At 40.1% G+C, this 17,789-nt stretch overlaps 1 protein-coding gene across 1 annotated transcript; it reads right to left on the bottom strand.

The window, feature by feature from the left end:
- Nucleotides 1–219: 219 nt before the first annotated feature.
- On the bottom strand, nt 220–17,019 carry srp68 (signal recognition particle 68). Its single transcript, XM_080447834.1, has 16 exons — nt 16,907–17,019; nt 16,015–16,081; nt 14,301–14,417; nt 13,471–13,666; nt 13,016–13,098; nt 12,322–12,431; nt 11,706–11,785; nt 10,821–10,961; nt 6,768–6,866; nt 5,996–6,060; nt 3,995–4,148; nt 3,417–3,511; nt 2,812–2,941; nt 2,173–2,248; nt 1,927–1,979; nt 220–1,754 (listed from the first exon to the last, which is right to left on the bottom strand). Exons 1-16 carry the CDS (start codon nt 16,983–16,985, stop codon nt 1,527–1,529), a joined length of 1,773 nt encoding a protein of 590 aa, XP_080303960.1. The 5' UTR covers nt 16,986–17,019; the 3' UTR covers nt 220–1,526.
- Nucleotides 17,020–17,789: the final 770 nt, after the last annotated feature.

Genomic DNA, 17,789 nt, shown 5'->3' with positions numbered 1-17,789 from the left:
ACTAAATATCTAGAGTAAAATCTTCAGTAAGTAATAAAAAGTTAAGGATTTTGCCATGTACTGTGCGTATGCATATATAATATATATATATATATATACACACACACACACACACACAGTATATCAGTATTTCAGTTATAGCCTCAAGTATAAGGCCTTCCAGATGATCATAGCCTTAACCAGTCACTTTCGTGTCAAGAACAAAAATCAAGTCATATATGGCGCAAATATGTTTTTATTTTATTTGGAGGCCTGGAAATCTATCATTGTTCTTGCCATCTCGTCGTCAGTACAGTAGTTTCCAATCATTTTTTTAATCATAATTCCTTTCTTGGGCTTCTCGGTTACAGTGCGAAAAAGTATTTGAGCACTTTCTACCCAGTCCCGTTTAACAAAGAGGGCACATTTTCTGAAAAATGAAAACCAATACATTTTGATAAAAATCACAAACAAATTAAGCTTAAATATAAAGGTTTCATGTGTGAGAGAGGATAGAAGAGACATTGAAAACGTCGCACGTGTGTAACCATTAAATAAGGTCAGTTCAACACAGTTATAGATTTTAAAAGAAACAACTGGCTTTGGTATGGGGACGAGTGAAAAGTGGACTTAATGCGTCTTTAGACTTCCAAACCATTAAACACAAATGCATTATAACAAAATGAGAACAAAAACAGAAAAATTGTGACATTATTATGTCTACAGGGACACTTGCTAATAACCATATAGCTATTTTCCATTACTCCCGTGTGACTGTGGAGGGGCTTAGTTTTGTGCACAAAACAAGTTAATCACACCGAACGGTCACAGCCGCAACCATCATGTGACAGCATGGCTTAATCATGCATTTACTCGTCCCTGCTCTTTTAACCAAAGTCTTCAGACATTGAGATTATAGATAAAACTATATAGACCACAGTTTCATAAACTCAAAATGGTCAAAGTCCTCTTCATGACGTGTATTTGTATGTCTATTATTAAAACAACTAGGTCCCAAAGTGATAGTAAAATTGTATCCCATACGTGGACAATGGTTGCAATTCTCTCATATTCAGACACAAAAGTAAATGAAGGCGCTTTCAAAACAGAACAAAAAATTTAACAGTTATGCCATCCTGGCTTATTTTACTGTAGCAGTGAGATTGAGAACAAAAATCACAAGGCATAAAAACCTCTTTAACATGACGGTATATCTTGGCTGCTCAGATGGGAGGAGGGAGCCAGTGTGCCAGCAAACAATGCGACATTTTATTACTACTAATGGCGCTAGTTAGATTTGGATCAGATTGTTATTTGAATTACATTTCTATCACTGATTTAGGCTAAAACATTGGACCCGATCAGACTGTCACACAACATTTCCAATCCTCACACATCGTGCACTTGAAGCAGTCCAAAGCGATTGCTAAAACGTATCTCAAGTTACACCAATTAACAACTGACCCAAGCCTGGTCGCATTGTACGAGATATCAAGTGGACTTCATGGGGCCCTTCCCGGAGGCCTCTTAAAATCCTGGGGCTCAATTTAGCTGCCAAAGCCGAAGATGCCCTTGATGTAGCCCGTCAGACCGCCCTTGCCCTTCTGCTCCACCTTGTCATCCAGCGGTGGGAATGCCACATGGTTGAGTGCAAGGTCAAAGAACAGGGGCTTGCAGGGGATTGGCTGGAAGTCAGGAGGGAAGTGGACTAGATTGGGCTGCTTGCCTACTAAAGTAGGGTCAAGGTTGAAGGTCTCCAAATGGTCACGGAGGGGCTGACGAGATTAAGGGAAAGGAGAAAACATGAGCCGATACCATCTGGGGTGATCATATTGTAACCCTATTTTAACTAACTGATCTCATACTGTGTTCTACAAATTAATATATATATTTTTTTAATAATTAATAATAATTACAAATAAGAAAATAATGTTTTCCCCTTCTTACCTTGTTGTCTTTCACCTGTTGCTGGGATGGAACCTCAGCAGTCTCATCAGTGTCTAAAACAGAAACACATAGTTCACCTAGCATCACACTCAATAAAATAGATTACCCTATCTTAATATCAACACACACAATCATTTCCCAATCCAAGTGTAAAATAACAAATAAATTAAGCCAATTATGCAAATCTAGAATGTGAACAAGCACGTATATAAAATGGTGGGCAGTTTTGGTGTGTAGTGTACCCACCTAAAATGGCAGCAGCCTGAAGTGAATATTTTTCAGCGTTGACATCAGCAATAAGTTCCTGAACATCAGGGAGATCCTGTAGGGGCCAGAGAGACAGCAATCAAAAACTGCTGAAGCACCAATGCCTTTAAATTATCTGCAGAATGAGACCCTTAAAATGAGACCCTTAAATCAACTCGTATCGGGCAAATTTTGAACAGTTCCCTTGTAATTCCTTTCAATTCTAATTATATGCTCCATTTATTTTCAGTGTTCAATGGATGTTGTGCTGTGCGTGCATGCTTTTCACACACACACTAATGCACAAAAACTGGGAAAGAAGAAAATGCAGGAGTATAGTAGGTGTACATGTTAGGTCTTAGGGTTGTTTATGCAAACATGCATGTCTACGTGTGTGCGTGCGTTTGACAACATAGAGTATACGCTTATAAGGTGAGCTGATTTATAATGCACCCATGGATATTTTGGTGTGTGTTCATGTATTTGCTTCCATGTATGGGAAAGGTCACAAGTAGAGCGACAGCATGCAAGATGATGTTGATGATGTTGTCCGTGTGTGTGTGTGTGTGTGTGTGTGTGTGTGTGTGTGTGTGTGTGTGTGTGTGTGTGTGTGTGTGTGTGTGTTACTGGGTCATGAACCTTCAGACTGTTGTTGAGGCTCTTGGCCTTGGATTGGACCTCTTTGGCATGCTTCAGCACTCTCTCATACAACACCAGAGCCTCACTCCACTTCTTCACCACCACATAGGACTGGGCTATGAAGAAACACCTGCAAGGACAGGACCGCTCACATTACATCTGTATCACTCACACATACAGTATACTGTACACACACGCTAACAAGATGGTCTTGTTTACTGAAGAACAGATGATCAAGTGAAAGAAGACCACCAAAGGTCTGTGTCGTGTGTAAGTAATGTGTCAGAGAAAAGAGTCTGTTGTGTGGAAAATTAACACATGAGTGAAAGGACCATACTCGTGGTATTGCATGTCTAGTCCATTGACCATGAGTCCAGCATGGGGGACAATTTTCCAAAGCATGCTGCACTTTTTATTTTTCTGAGGAAACCACTGGTTTCCATTAATTTCAGTATGGTATACAGAAACATCTGTGTTTTAAATCAGTTTAAACCTTATGCTATTTGAATCTTATGCATGCACACAAATGTGTCATTTGAATTGTTCATTGGACAATAAAAATTAACACGTTCGCAGTTTTTTTTGTGTGTGTTTACGTGTCTGACCTGTATGCCTTATAGACCAGCATTTTAAGTGCCACCTCCTTTTGAAAGGTGGCGTCTTCCTCCAGTCCCTGCAGGGTGGACAGCTCAGCTAGACTCTGAATGAGAGGCATGGGGTAGGGTGCAGGGAGGGACGGAGGGAGGGAGGAAGGAAGTGATTGGAGAGTGGAGAGGGTGGAGTGAGGTAGGAAGAGAGAACAGAAAGGTGAAGGGAAGCAGAGCGAGGAGACTGACTGAATGAAGTTTGAAGATTTATTACACTGTGACAAGGAAAGTTTGAAGATTTATTACACTGTGACAAGGAAGTTACTGAATCAAACAAAGTAGAGTTCCTCGAGCAGAAACAATGTCCCTCCTGTGTTTAACCAGGAGAACCAAATAAATCATGTTGGAAGGCCAAGATATTGACCAAGGGAGTGAGAGCAAATGCTTGCAACATCTTTATTTATTAACTAAATCAAATGTAGTCAATTCAGTAAACTTTGAATTTGCCATTTGCATTTTTTGTTATTATTAATATTAATAAATATATTTACCCTGACAATTCTACTGTGTCATTTGTGTGTGTTGATGTGTACTACCTGCAGGATGATGTCATACAGGCGGATGAGGTCCTGGGGGCGAGGGGTCCTCTTGTTGTCATCGGCTGGGGGCTCCTTCAGTTTAACCTGCAGGGTGTTGGCCATGCTCTCATTTCTCTTCACCACAGTACACAGCTTGATGTAGGTCAAGTAGCTGTCGAGGAGAGAGATGTCAAAATATAAGTCAATGGCTAAGATCTTTAATTTAAACCCTATACTGCAGGGGTGTCGAACTCATTTTGGGGTTGGGGCCGAATTGGTCAAATGGTGACTTGGTGTGGGCCGAAACCAGTTGCGGACGTGCATGCACGCTCACACGCATTCAGTCAGCATCTGTTGTCTCAGACACTGCCACTAACTACGTAGATCACTTTTTTTTAAATGTATTAAGATTAAGAAGAATAGCTACTTTAATTATTGACATTAAAAACAAACAATGCAATTTGTAAGGAGCCCCAATAAACCATTTTAAGTAGAATAATTCAATTTGAAATTAAACAATACCTGCAATGTGTGTGGGTGGTTAGGTCATGATTACCATGTTTTAAGCCACATTTTCACTACAGTGACAGAATTTTTCCAGCAAATAATTAGATTTATATAACAACAGTGGTGTAAAGTAACTAATTACATTTACTCAAGTACTGTACTTAAGTAAAGATTTGATGTATTTTTACTTTACTAGAGTAGTTCCAATTTCCAGTACTTTTACTTCTACTCCACTAGCTACATCTCAGTCACTGCTGTAACTACAGTATATCAAATTCTTGGCTGAAACCGAATATAGGAAACACTTGGCCGAATGGCTTAAAAATTATTGGGAAAAAATATATATATAGGCTACAGTTTTTTAAATATTATTTTGTGCCATTGCTTTCATGGCTATGCCTCTGTTGTAGAGCTACATGATTATGGCAACACTTATCATAACTATAATCCATATTTAGATCAGTTATTTAAAACATGTTTATTTATTGTGTAGAATTATTTATTTACTATTGTGTAGTAATACAATATGTCTCAAAACATTAGCACGCCATACAGTTGAATTATTGCAAATGAAATAAATATGATTTCAAGAAATTAAAACTAATATTGAATAGCCTAACAAAAGGCAATATAATGTCTGCAGTTGCATTATTGCACATTCCCTCCTTTATGAGAAGTTACTTTCAGTTTCATTTCAGGAAGACACACACACACACACACACACACACACACACACACACACACGGAAAGACTGGTGACGCGAGGTTACACACACACTCACAGTCAAGCGTTCACAGCTGGTGTTAATTATTTTGCCCATCGCTGGTTATCCTACGAATGTTACACCCTCTGACAAGTGGATTCTAGTTTTTAAGATGAGAACAGTTACAAAGGAAGGCTATTCCTTTCTCACTACCTTCAGTTGAGACGCTGCTGTGTGAGGGGAGAGGTGAGGGGGGCGGGGTGAGGGGAGAAATGCAGCCACTCTCTACTCCTCAGATGCAACGGATATATACTTCTCCATACAACAATGTTTTACCGGAGTTGTGATGCTGTTGAAAAAGCGCTCTCCAGTACAGGTAGAGTTGAATGATGGTGATGGTCCTCTGTATGCTAATGACCTTGGCTGTGGCTTCACGGCTTGGCCATTGTTCTCACAGAACAAGTTTGTCCAGTATTCAGACCCATGCAGCTAGCCTCAGTGCATAATTAAGAAGCTGCTGCTGCCGTTTTTTTTATTTATTTTTTTCTCTTGTTTTTTTAAATTAAAAGGTAGTATTAAATGGCGTTTTCTAAAATCACATCGCAGGCCAGATTTGACGACGTCGCGGGCCAGAAATGGCCCGCGAAACACCAGTTTGACATCACTGCTATACTGTATCCTTGCATCTTAAATAGAGAAGATTTTGCAGAACATTTACCTATTATCACATGCTCAGAATAGTGACGCTAGGGTTCATATGGCTAAAGGCCTGCATGTGTTGGCCGATGTTAACTTAAGTGGTATTTTACCTGTGCAGGAACTGCAGGTTGGACACCTTGCTATTGTCTGGATCGGTACCCCTCTCACGCTGCTTCTGCAAGACCAAATGGCACAAATTTGTTCAAGTTAGTTCAAAGTATTTTCAGCATTTCCAGTTCAATGGCAATGTGAACATCTTGTGAGCAGGCAACTCTCATCTGAAGAAAAAAGGAATGTCCGCACACGATAAACTGCTCTCCCGTCTTTTTTTATTTGAACCAAAAGTGAACAACGTTTTGCCTGTTGTTCACTTTTGGTAGGGACCAGCACCGTGTTTTTTTTTCTTTTGCCTTTTACCCCCTTTTTCTCCCCAATTTAGTCGTTATTCAAATTAATTCCCCACCCACACACATTTCTGTGTTGCCACTGCTGTTGTATCCTACTGACTCACCTGCCAGTGAGGAGCCCCCACCGGGAGGACGTAGAGCCTCCGTCCTAATCCCCCCGCCCAACACTCCTTGCTGACTGGTGCAGCCCCAGCCCGTAGGATTACGTACAGTGACAATTATCACCCTCCCCGCCCGGCTTCCCACCCCCGAACACGGGCCAATTGTGTTCGCCTAGAAGCTCGATAAAGCCGGATGCAACACGGTGGATTTGAACCCACGACCTCCGCGGTGGTGGGCAGGAACTTTACCACTGCGCCACCCGAGCGCCTCCAGCACAGTGTTTAAAGAACTGTGGGGATGTGCATATCCTACCTTTTTTAAGGCAACTCTCATCACCCATTAACCTCAATGTCAACCAACTTATTTCTCTTACCGCCTCTGCCTTGAGCTCCTCTCTCACAGTCTGGATGGTGTCTCTGCACTCGGCCAACAGGGTCTCGTACAGGTGCTCTTTGGTCTCTTCATTTGTTGCCTGTGTATTACAATGTATCGAAAAGATGCCGTTACTAACTGCAACAACAGAATGAATCTGGCATATAATACATGCCGAATACATCCAACATCGATTTTTCGCACTATGGCCGCCAACCTTTGGAACGGCTTGCCAGAGGAGGTGAGGTTGGCAGAGAGTGAAAACATTTTTCTTTTAAAGAAAAACAACAAAACACGTGTTTGTGGACTGGCTTTTATCTAGTGCGTTTATTTCGTCTCATTGTATTATTAGTTGTGTGTATTTATTCATTTTCTATTTCATGATTTGCCTAATTACCTTGTTAAATTTTCTCGTCAGGACTTCTGCTATATAGTCTGATTGGTCGAAAAGAGACGACTAAACTAGACATTTACTGGCTGAATCCGACATCCAATAAACATTTTCTCCCCTTGAGGAGCTTCAATTTGACAAATACTTTCACTGGTGGTTGGAGATCTTCTCCGATAACACGGGGACTAGCACATAAGTTGGAATGTGACCGTGGCTGAGAGAAGGGGAGACATAAATATGTAGCTGAGCAAGTTGCTGATCCAAATCCTGTACATTGCACCATGACTGTCTCTAGAGTTACCGCAGTATGTGTGAATGAATGAGACGATTGTTCTTTACATCATCCTCTCACTCCTCTATTCTGTCTTCTGTCCATGAGAGAAGATAGAGAGGGCCTGTGCTGCCCTGCTGAAAACTGAATTGGGTCTATCGAGTCCAATGTGGCAAAAAAAAAGAATTAATATGAAGACAGTATGAAAATTACGAGCCGATAAGAGTTTGAACAAAGTGGCACTTTCTTGTTGGTTTTGCTACTAATTTGTTGCAAATTATTCATTTGTGCAGTCTTTGTTTACAAGCGGGGAAAAAATACCTATTAGGCAATCACAATGTGCTGAATGGGATGAGGAATGCCACGAGAAGATTCCACACTGTATAGTAATTAGTAATAGTTAAGTTATGAGGCTACCCTAATCCACCCAGGGGCTTGGCATTACATAATTAACCACAAACTCTTTGCAGACACCCCCTCTACGCCCTGATGACTGGGCCAACCTGTCAAACATCTTTTGAAGTATGAAGGGAGGAAAGGGTGGTTAACAAGATGGGGAGGAGGAGTAGAAAGTGCCTTTAGCAGTGCCAGCCTACAGCCTTATAAGGATTTCCCAGTGTAAACTCTCAGTGTTTGACGGTTAAGGTTGATGATCCATCATGTATACAGTAACTGTTGATTCTCTACTCTTATCAACTAAATTGAACATCACTGATCTTTGTTGTCTTGCCTGTCTGCAAGTAGATTTTCATATCGCACTGAAATTAACTGAATTCAACGGCTTCCTCGAAAAACAAACCACAGACTGCTTTGAAAAATGGTTGGCAGTAATGTCAAGTATACTGTGAGTTATGGTCAATGGGCTAAACATGCCAGACCACCATACCGGTGCGGTATATAGTTTTGTATGGAGATCTTGAGTTCTCAAAATGTAGACATCTTAACTCTTACCCTGCCAGAGTTTTTTCAGAACAGTCTGTAGCCTCTGCCAGGGTTTTGACCGATTTTGGTACCTTTTCGCATAGCCACAAAATATTTTTCTCAAGTATGATTGATCCCCAGAAAATTTCTAATCACAGATGAGATTCAGGTGTGGTTTCACAAATGTCAACGAGGTCAATTTGACCTTGTTGTCATGTGTTGTTTGATGTTTGAAAATAGCTCAAAACCAGTGGTTTCAAACCAAAAAACATTGTGAATTGTTTGTCCGTTTCAATTTTAACATTGAAGTGGATGGAGCAGCAAATCTTTGGAAATTGTTATCTCCTTATTCGTTTGGAATATCGAAAAGGTGTCAATACTAAATAATTAGAGAATCTTTTTAGAAATTTTTTTTTTTTGAAAAAAGTTTTTTTTTTTTTTTTTTTTTTATGACGTTTTTTAACGTCTTTGGCAGGCAACAGCTAATTTCTCAAAGACGTTTATTGGCAGTTATAGAGTTAAAGATCTGCTCATGGGTTCACAGGCAATATTCAATTTGCAATATGGGGAGAACAGTTAGATATTGTATGACTGGCGCAAAAAAAAAGAAAAAAGAAACAGCATTTATCTATAAAGTCCGTCACAAATGCCTCTGGCAGCCTGAAAAGCTACACATAAGCATCACAAAAGCCCATCCAAAAGTGAAGAGCATTTGTAGTAATGATGATGCTAATCTGTCCACAGAGACCTGCTGGGTGTAGTCCCTTGTGCGCTGAAATGAACAGAATGCAGTCCGGCGATGAGAGGGGCCACATGCCAGAGACCTGAGTAGATATGGGTGTGACAGGAGTGTACTTAACACTAGTGAGCCTTCAGGCACCAGTGGGATCAGCGGTACTGAGAGAGTAGGGAGCTATTAGTTGATTGTCAATGATAGGTGAAAAGTCAGGAGAATGCCACCTAGTGGAAGTGCTTAGCACAATGTGAACCCAACAAGAGGTGTTGACAGGACAAAATTCAGTTGGTGAAGTCCACCTACTGGCTGATTGGCAACCATGCCACATCTTTACGGTATGGCTCTGCACAAGTCTTAGCCGTTAGGAGTGAATCTATTCGTCTGTGTTCAGAGCTGATCTCGTAAACCACTGGATCGATAAGTGCCAATTTCTTGTGCACACTGACAGAAGCCCACAGAAGTACCTACATTATTCTTTTTCCTCATAATGTTTTATCCGTTTAAGTCAATGGGGCTCTAATCAAGGCTGAAACCTTGCCCAAATTTGGAGAAATAGATGCGTCATAATTAGATGACTGATGTCACACGTCCAATGATCCACGCCGTTCTCATTTGGATCCCAAGATAAATTTATTTTACAATAAAATACAACCTCTAATCTCTTGCCAGCAAGCACTGATGCCACAAGCAGAGATGTGGTCACAAATCACTGTTACCACACATTACATGAACTCATTTCCTGCCATACATGCATAAAGTCGTTCTATTAAATAGTCCACTTGCCCGCCAACACGCATAAAGTCGTTCTATTAAAAAAATTAGGCACGCTGTTTTAGGCACTGTCACTCAGAGAAGTAATATGTGGATGTGACATCATTCCAAAAAACGTCACATCCATCCGCCCTGACTATGGGATTTTCAGAAAAACACCTCTAACTCAGTTGCTGTTTTTTGCATTGAAAACCACCGTTTTCAGCGGGCCAAAGCCCCAAAATGGCGGATCGCGGTTGGAATGTTGTTGTTCCTCTGAATACACAGATCCCTCCGCCTACCCACGGGGACATTTTAGTTTTTTTTTGTACACAATCGCTTCCACGGCGTTTCAAAGATCATCGGATGAAGGTAATTACGCTGGCAAGGGGATAACAAACAATGTTTAACACATCGACCGCCAGAGGTTAATCTCATAATGTACTCACCAGTGCCAAGGTGTTTTTGTTGTTTTTTTGTTTTTTTTCATGTCGCCATAGATCTTGTTAAAATCCTTAAGATTGAGCCGTACACGGTCTGTTTACATCCGCGACATCTCAACGTATCTCCCAGTGAAAATCACGTGTCAAACGGGGCATCCATGTTGTAGTTAGAGCGGATTACGTTAAACAGTGAAATGCGAGGAGAAAAAACTACAGGAAGAGAATTGAGTTTCAGTTTCGTCTGTAGAATGGGAGCGGACGTGATCGACAAAACCGGATCCCAAATAATTCCGTTTCCGGTCATCAAACCGGAAACGGAAGTGGATAAAAAAAATTCCGAAAGTGAACCCGGAATCTTTTAGCGCGAAAAGACCGTGGACCGTAGGGCTACGGTCTCGGCGCTTAACAGTAGGATTTAACGGACCGTAGGACTACGTTCTTGGCGGTTAATGTGTTAATACCTTGGCGGGTGATGTGTTACAAGTGTGAGAAAACCAAATAACATCCCTTAACAAAACCATGGACCTGACAACAAGACTGACCTGAGCAATGGCAGCCTCATTGTCTGCTAGGCCCAGGAGGAAGATGCGGGCCTTGTCAACCTTTACAGGCACCGAGCGATCTCGCCATTCTACCTCACTCATGGTGGCCGCCTGCTTGGCTCTCGTCTGGGTAATTAGAGCCTAGAAAAAAATTACATATTGTCAATATGCATATGTGCAATGTCTTGTTGGGTGTAGTAAATAAATAATAAGGAGCACATTTATTTCAAAAATATCACCAAGAGGCCATGGGAAAAAAAATCTAGTTTCTGATTGGCTGTCAGATATCTGTTAAAATTGGATATGGAACACTTCAAACAGTGGTCAACAGTTTAACATAAAACTCTATATACTTTGTTGACTAGGGTCCCCCAGGGCTCTGTTCTTGGCTACCTCCTTTTTTCCCCCCCTCAAGACAAATGTCTTCACCAAAAATAGCGTATCTAAAAGCTCACATCACGTTGCAACACGTTGCAAGCATGTAGATCTGCAATTTTCACCAAACGTGCACCTATTTTCACAGAAAGTGTGCCAACTAATAGAGACGCTAGGGTTCATGTGGTTAAACTTAATGTAACCATAACAACAATAATAAACTGTAGTAGGTGTTTGTTCAACTGGATAGTTGCTACCAAGAACACACAGGTTTTGTTTAGTGTTTTTCCTCAATTGTGAAAATATAAACAGACTCGTCGTCTTTGGTAAGGCACCCTTGGTATAGGCATAATAATGCCCCAATATTGGAAAATATGGACAAGATATAGTCCTCAGCGACGCGAAGAGCACGGTCCTCCGCCATGTCTGTATTTTCCAATATCAGGACACGTCGTTGGTGTGGATAATCGTTTACATATTGCCAGGTAGTAGTAGTAGTAGGTATCGCACCTCTAGTTTCTCAGCCATAAAGTCTCCTCCTCCCCCAGTCAGTCTCATTTGCATCAGATCATTGATAGCATTCTGGTCACCTGCAAACAGACAAAAAAAAGCAGCAGGTGAAGGATTTATTGTGATGTCAGTAAATGATTGTGCATTTGTGCATTTTTTAGCGCAATTGATTGTGATTGAAGTGATTGAGTGCTTTTTAGGGCTGTCACGATTACAAATTTAAGTTGACGATTAATTGTCACAAATAATTGCGATTAACGATTTCATTGTGTCTTTGGCATTGAAACATATTTTTATTTCTGTTTGTTTTTTAGGCTCATAATCACAAATTGCACAGGGCAGATATGACAAATAACTTAAATATAAATATACAAAGAAATTATTGATTATTATTTAATAATTTTATAAGTGGAAAAATAGCAGAAATAGCTGATCAACAAGTTTACAACGCATCACGACGTGACGCGTTGTAAGCTTGTAGATCTGCTTTTTTAAATGTGTGAAAATCTTTCAACATGGAAACGATGATGCAAAAATAATTGTGATCATATCAAATAATTGCGATTAGGTGATTATGTAATAATTGTGACAGGCCTAGTGCTTGCGTGTTGCTCACCAATGTTGTATGCACAGTAGCGAATGTTGGGCGAGATTTCCTCCACACGCTGATGATACAGCACTGCCAGCTCCTCAGTGAAAGCACTAGCAAGCTTCTCATAAATTGTCCTGATGAACATTACACACAAGTAAATGGAGGTGTTCACAGATACAAAGATGACAAATAAACAATATAACATGACAGCCATATCTGGCAAAGACCACAATTTCCATAATATTTTAAAGGCAATTATCAATACTTTGTGAATAAGAAACTATTGGAAACAAAATGGGAAGTTGGGCCATTTTGATCCGTCATCCATTCTAAAATATAGATGCATTGATGACAAAAATAAACACTGCAAAGAGTTTAATACTCCCACAGTCATAATATTTCATGACTGACTGCTATAGAGCATTGGTTCTCGAAGTGGGGTCCTTGGCGGGGTACCAGGGGGTCTCCAGCTAAATAAGTTAATATAGCGTCACAATCATTTTAACCACTTTAAATACTTATTTTATACTTTGGCAAAAAAAAATTAATCGTTACAAATCCCAACATTTGTAACGCAAATCTTTGCGTCCCTTGAACAAAATATTTTGAGATAGGGGTCCGCGGGCAAATACATGTAATTGTGGGGGTCCTTGACATGAATTTCTTTTTAGAACCACTGCTCTACCACTGTAGAGGACTCAGCAGTGTCAAAACTCACTTGCACTTGTTGAAGGCCTCCATGGCAGGCTTCCACTGCTGCAGCTCAAATTCCACCATGCCAGTCAGGTAGGCAGCGTAGGCCTGAAGCAAACAGCGTTAATCTGTGATTAGTGGTCCTCTTACTATCATATTTGCATGCAACATGGGAGTCTCGAGCAAAATGATGAGCAGTTTAAACATTTATGCCCTATTTTATTTTTCCACTACTCAAAAATAGGCAACTCTCACATAATGCACATTGACAAATGTTCCCTTTTGGGGGTCCCTAGCACAAACTCTGTCTGTGACCAACTTAACTACACAAAATGAGACGGATGCGTTCCCGGTCTTAATGGGTTAATATTTCAGGGCACAAAAATGATCTACCATCAATTCATCAAGAAATTGTCCCTACTTTACAAGTTTAATCAGGCTCATCATCGTGTAAGAACCCTGGCCCTTCCTCCAATTTACCTGTGCCTCCAGCTTGGTCCTGGCATCCACACGGGGACTCTCACAGAGCTTTTCCAGCCTCTCGCCGTGTTTGGCAGCCTTGCGCAAACGCGCCAGTAAGTGGAAGCGCTTACGAGGTTCTGTGTTGGCTTCCTGCTTCAGCTGCATGGCATAGCTCCATGCCCGCTCTGCCTCCATTAGAACAAGTAATAGGTACCTAAGTAGTAAGCAGGAATATGAGTGGGATGGGTCACGTGACGACTAGCACCAAAAAGACAACACCAGTTGTGTTGAAAATGTTTACTAGCAATGGTGGAAAAAGTACTCACATTTCTTACTCAAGTAAAAGTATCAATACTGCAATGTAGAAATACTCTGTTACAAGTAAAAGTCCGGAATTCAAAATTTACTTGAGTAAAAGTATTGTTATCAAAATAATATCTAAGGTACAAAAGTAAAAGTACTCATTATGCAGAATGTCCCATTTTACAAGTTTACAAATGTATACAAATCTTTTGAAAATAGCCGATCTACAAGCTCACAATGCGTTGCATCGCGACGCATTGTGAGCTTGCAGATCGTCTATTTTCAAGTGGCCGAAATGTATATAGGGCTGAAGTGGTTAATGTATGTTTTGTAATAATAATGTACAAAGTAACTAAAGTTTTCAAATAATTGTAGTGGAGTAAAAGTACAATATTTGCCTCTGAGATGTAGTGGAGTAGAAGTAATTGAAAATTGGAAATACTTTAGAAAAGTAATAGTACCTCAATTTTACCCAAGTACAGTACTTGAGTAAATGTACTTTACACCACTGTTTACTAGCAGTACTGCCAGAATCCATTCCTCACCTGCTGTCAGAAGAAAGCATCTCAACAGTGATTTTCTTCCCAGTGAACTTGTGTCTGTTGCCCATTTTGAAGCCCATGGTTTTGCGCAGGCGGCGTAGTCTGCGGGAACAGTATCCTCTGGGAATAGTAACAGAGAATCATTGCATTTTAAAAAAATCAAACGTTCTACTTTATTTCCCCAAAATGTACTATATGATCTTTAAAGCTGTAATCCATAAATAACAAGTGTGTTAAAACAATTTAACTATTAACTAACATAACTTTGGAGGTTTTAGTTTGTCTCCCTGCTCTTCTATTGAGCAATGCATATCCATTGGTCGCAGTAGGACCACTGCAGGTTGTATTGCATGAAGCTCAAAAGTGCAATATATCCTCTGCCCCAAACTTTCTGTACTAGCTCAGCAGTAGAAATATTGACACTCGCGTGGGGGACCCGGGTTCAAATGTCGGGTAGGACATAAAAAGGTTACAGATTGAAGTTACATTAAAAGGTAAAATTATCTATACCAACGTGCTTTCTCTTGCAACATTTTATTTGCAGCATCACTCACCAGGTTAAAAAAATTAAAAGAAAAAAAGAAAAACTCTTAAAGAAAGCAAGATGTACAGCAATGGGGACACCGTTTTTAATCACAATAACCACAATTTGAAAGGGACTTTGTCTTTTATGCAATCAGTCTGTTAGACCCCAAGTGGAAACAACTGATAAAATGCCAAAAGTAAAGTGATTATGGTCTTTGATCACCCCAAGTTTATTAGTTGATTATAATTCATGTGTTTGAGACTGTTTGCAACAGTAGAAGTAATAAAGACAGTAGAAGGAAAACCCAACTTATCCTGGGATTACAAAAAAGTTAACTAAATGATGGTTCTAAAAGGCAGGGCTAGCCGCAAGCAACTCTTAGATGCTATTTTTCATATCTGGCATCTAGAGTTGCAATACCAACCCTTGACAGCCCATACATCCAAACAGAAAAGTCCGATCTGATTGTATTAAACAACTTTAAACTCACCAACATTGCAGCTGTACGGAAAGCTTGGATTATCCTCTTTGTATCTGCCTAATTTGTCTCATAAAAATCTACCGTAGACATGTTATGAGCTACTTTCTGTCAATAAATTCTGTGCAGGTGATTATTATAAGTGTTGGATTTTGGAAGCGCTCGTTTTCAATAACGCAACATCCTGCTGCCTCCTGCATTATGTGCAATTTCAAAACAGGTGGTAGTACGCAGGACCATTGAGTTATTTCCAACGAGCGCTTCCAAACTCGAACACTTAGAAAAATGATCACCTGCATGGAAATTTTGACAGAAAGTAACTCATAAAAGAGGATAATCCAAGCTTTCCGTACAACTGCAATGTTGGTGAGTTTAACGTTGTTTAATACAATCAGATCTGACTTTTCTGTTTGGATGTAAGGACTGTCAAGGGTTGGTATTGCAACTCTAGATGCCAGATATAAAAAATAGCATCTAAGAGTTGCTTGCGGCTAAGGTAGGGCGACATTTGTATAACACTAACCCACTATGTTGTGCACCATATGCCAACATGATCTCTCAAAGCAGATTCTTGAGGCTGAAACTAAGAATTTTGGTCTTCTGCATATGAAGTACAAATAGTTGCCCTAATTAAAGACACCATTTAATATAATTGATGATTATGCTTTGCCTGAATAACGTTGTCTTGTCACATATTTGGTGGTTTTGCTCACCTGTATCTCTGGTAGTCTCCATGCCTGAGACCATGTTGCTGCTGTGAGTCCTTGATTATCTGCAGAACTGCAATTCACTGTTTAGGAAAAGCCTTGAACACAACATGCATAACGTAGCACACATATCTGTAATCAAGCTCGAGTTTGTGGACGATTCCTATAGTGTGTATAGTTTCAATGCACAGATTATAGATTTTCTGGGATATTCTACTGTTAGACCTCAGGTTATGACTGTTGAGTAGGACCCCAATGGAAACAAGCCATATAGGCTTTGTTTCTTGGGTTTAAAATCCTCTTGACAGACCTTGAATTGAACTGTACTTTCCTAAGCTTTTTTTTTGCAAACGGCTAATAAAGTATTCAATCAATCAAAGACTGATGATATGTTCTTTGGTTTACCTGTGATCCTAGATTACTATTTCAATGCATTCGATGTATTACCTGGTGTTTTCCTTGCTTTACTGTCAATCGCTCTGGATTAAGAGCGTCTGCTAAATGCCTAAATGGTAAATATGGACACGGTCCACCAGCCATCATTAACGGTAATGTGACTAACACCAGAAAGGAGACTTGTTGTCATCAACAACACACTTGACACATGGACACTTATATGTAGCTATACATGTAGGTAGCCACATTCTTAGTTGACCAGCTACTATGAATGACGAGCTATTTAAAGGGATACTACTCCATTCATAACGTTAGATACTCAAAGAGCAACACGTGCTACAGTCAGCTACACTGACTGACACGTCGCGTTGTTAGCCATCAGCCTCCTCTCTGGCTAAAGTTAGCTTATGAGCTACCGTTGAGCCACAATGGGACATAATTATACGACATGCTAAACGACGCAGCTACTCTATGAGTAGCTGAACATGTGTTCAAAGGATACTTTCCAGTCCAAGACCTTCATTCTCTTTGTTTTCGTCCAATGTGGCCAGTTTAGCCTCGTTCTGCTTGTCTGCGGCCATTCTGAGAACCAGTCAGCTGCACTGATGACCCGGAAGTACAGTGAGTAGAGATGAGAAGTTGTGCTTTCCACGTCCTTCTAATCACAGGGGACAGAAACAGACGCCTACAGCGCTCCCTGTTGGCTACGTTTTTTCTCTCTAAAGTGGCAATTGTTCATTTGGATGATGTACTGACTGTAGGCTGTAGCTATGAAAAACTATGATCCCATTACAATCACTTATGTACTGTTGAAGTAAAAGGTAATGGAAGGCCACTCAATACAGTCGTCATCATTTATAATCATCAGATGTTATCATTATTGACATAGCTGCATTGTCCGTTTCTTTTAACTGATCAAATTCACATTCAAATTCAGACATATAGTAAAAACAAACACAAAAAAGTATTTTTTATAAAACATTTAAATATTTCTCTAAATAAACTTCCACACTTGTACAGTATCTCCTTCACCTTTCATCTTTTCTTTAACAGTTATTTGTTTACAGCTAGTGATCAGTTTCATCTGGAAATGTCTTCCTAGGCAGTAGGCACATCTAAGGCATAATATAACTTGTCAGAAAGTCATGAAAACATTTAAAAGTGAAAAGGGGACACACTGTAATGGAAACTTTACACTTTGAAGAAAAAGTGAAGGTTCGCACACGATAGGCTGCTCTCCCGTCTTTTTTTTTTATTATTTGAACCAAAAGTGAACAACGTTTCGCCCATGAGGGGGGCTTCATTACTTGATTATTTGTGGGTCCAGCACCGTGTTTAAAGAAACTGTGGGGATGTGCATTTCCTACCCTATTTTTATAAGTTTA

This window comes from Gymnoscopelus braueri, assembly GCF_963280865.1.
Source record: "Gymnoscopelus braueri genome assembly, chromosome: 2".
NCBI lineage: Eukaryota > Metazoa > Chordata > Actinopteri > Myctophiformes > Myctophidae > Gymnoscopelus > Gymnoscopelus braueri.
This window is presented reverse-complemented; position numbering and strand designations above follow the sequence as displayed.

Excerpts from the sequence above, each read along its gene's own strand:
- srp68 (XM_080447834.1), bottom strand. The coding sequence starts at position 16,985 with ATGGCCGCAGACAAGCAGAACGAGGCTAAACTGGCCACATTGGACGAA. Across the intron at positions 14,418-16,014 it reads GGAGACTACCAGAGATACAG|AGGATACTGTTCCCGCAGAC; the intron begins GTGAGCAAAACC and ends TACTATTCCCAG. Across the intron at positions 13,099-13,470 it reads GGACCAAGCTGGAGGCACAG|GCCTACGCTGCCTACCTGAC; the intron begins GTAAATTGGAGG and ends TGTTTGCTTCAG.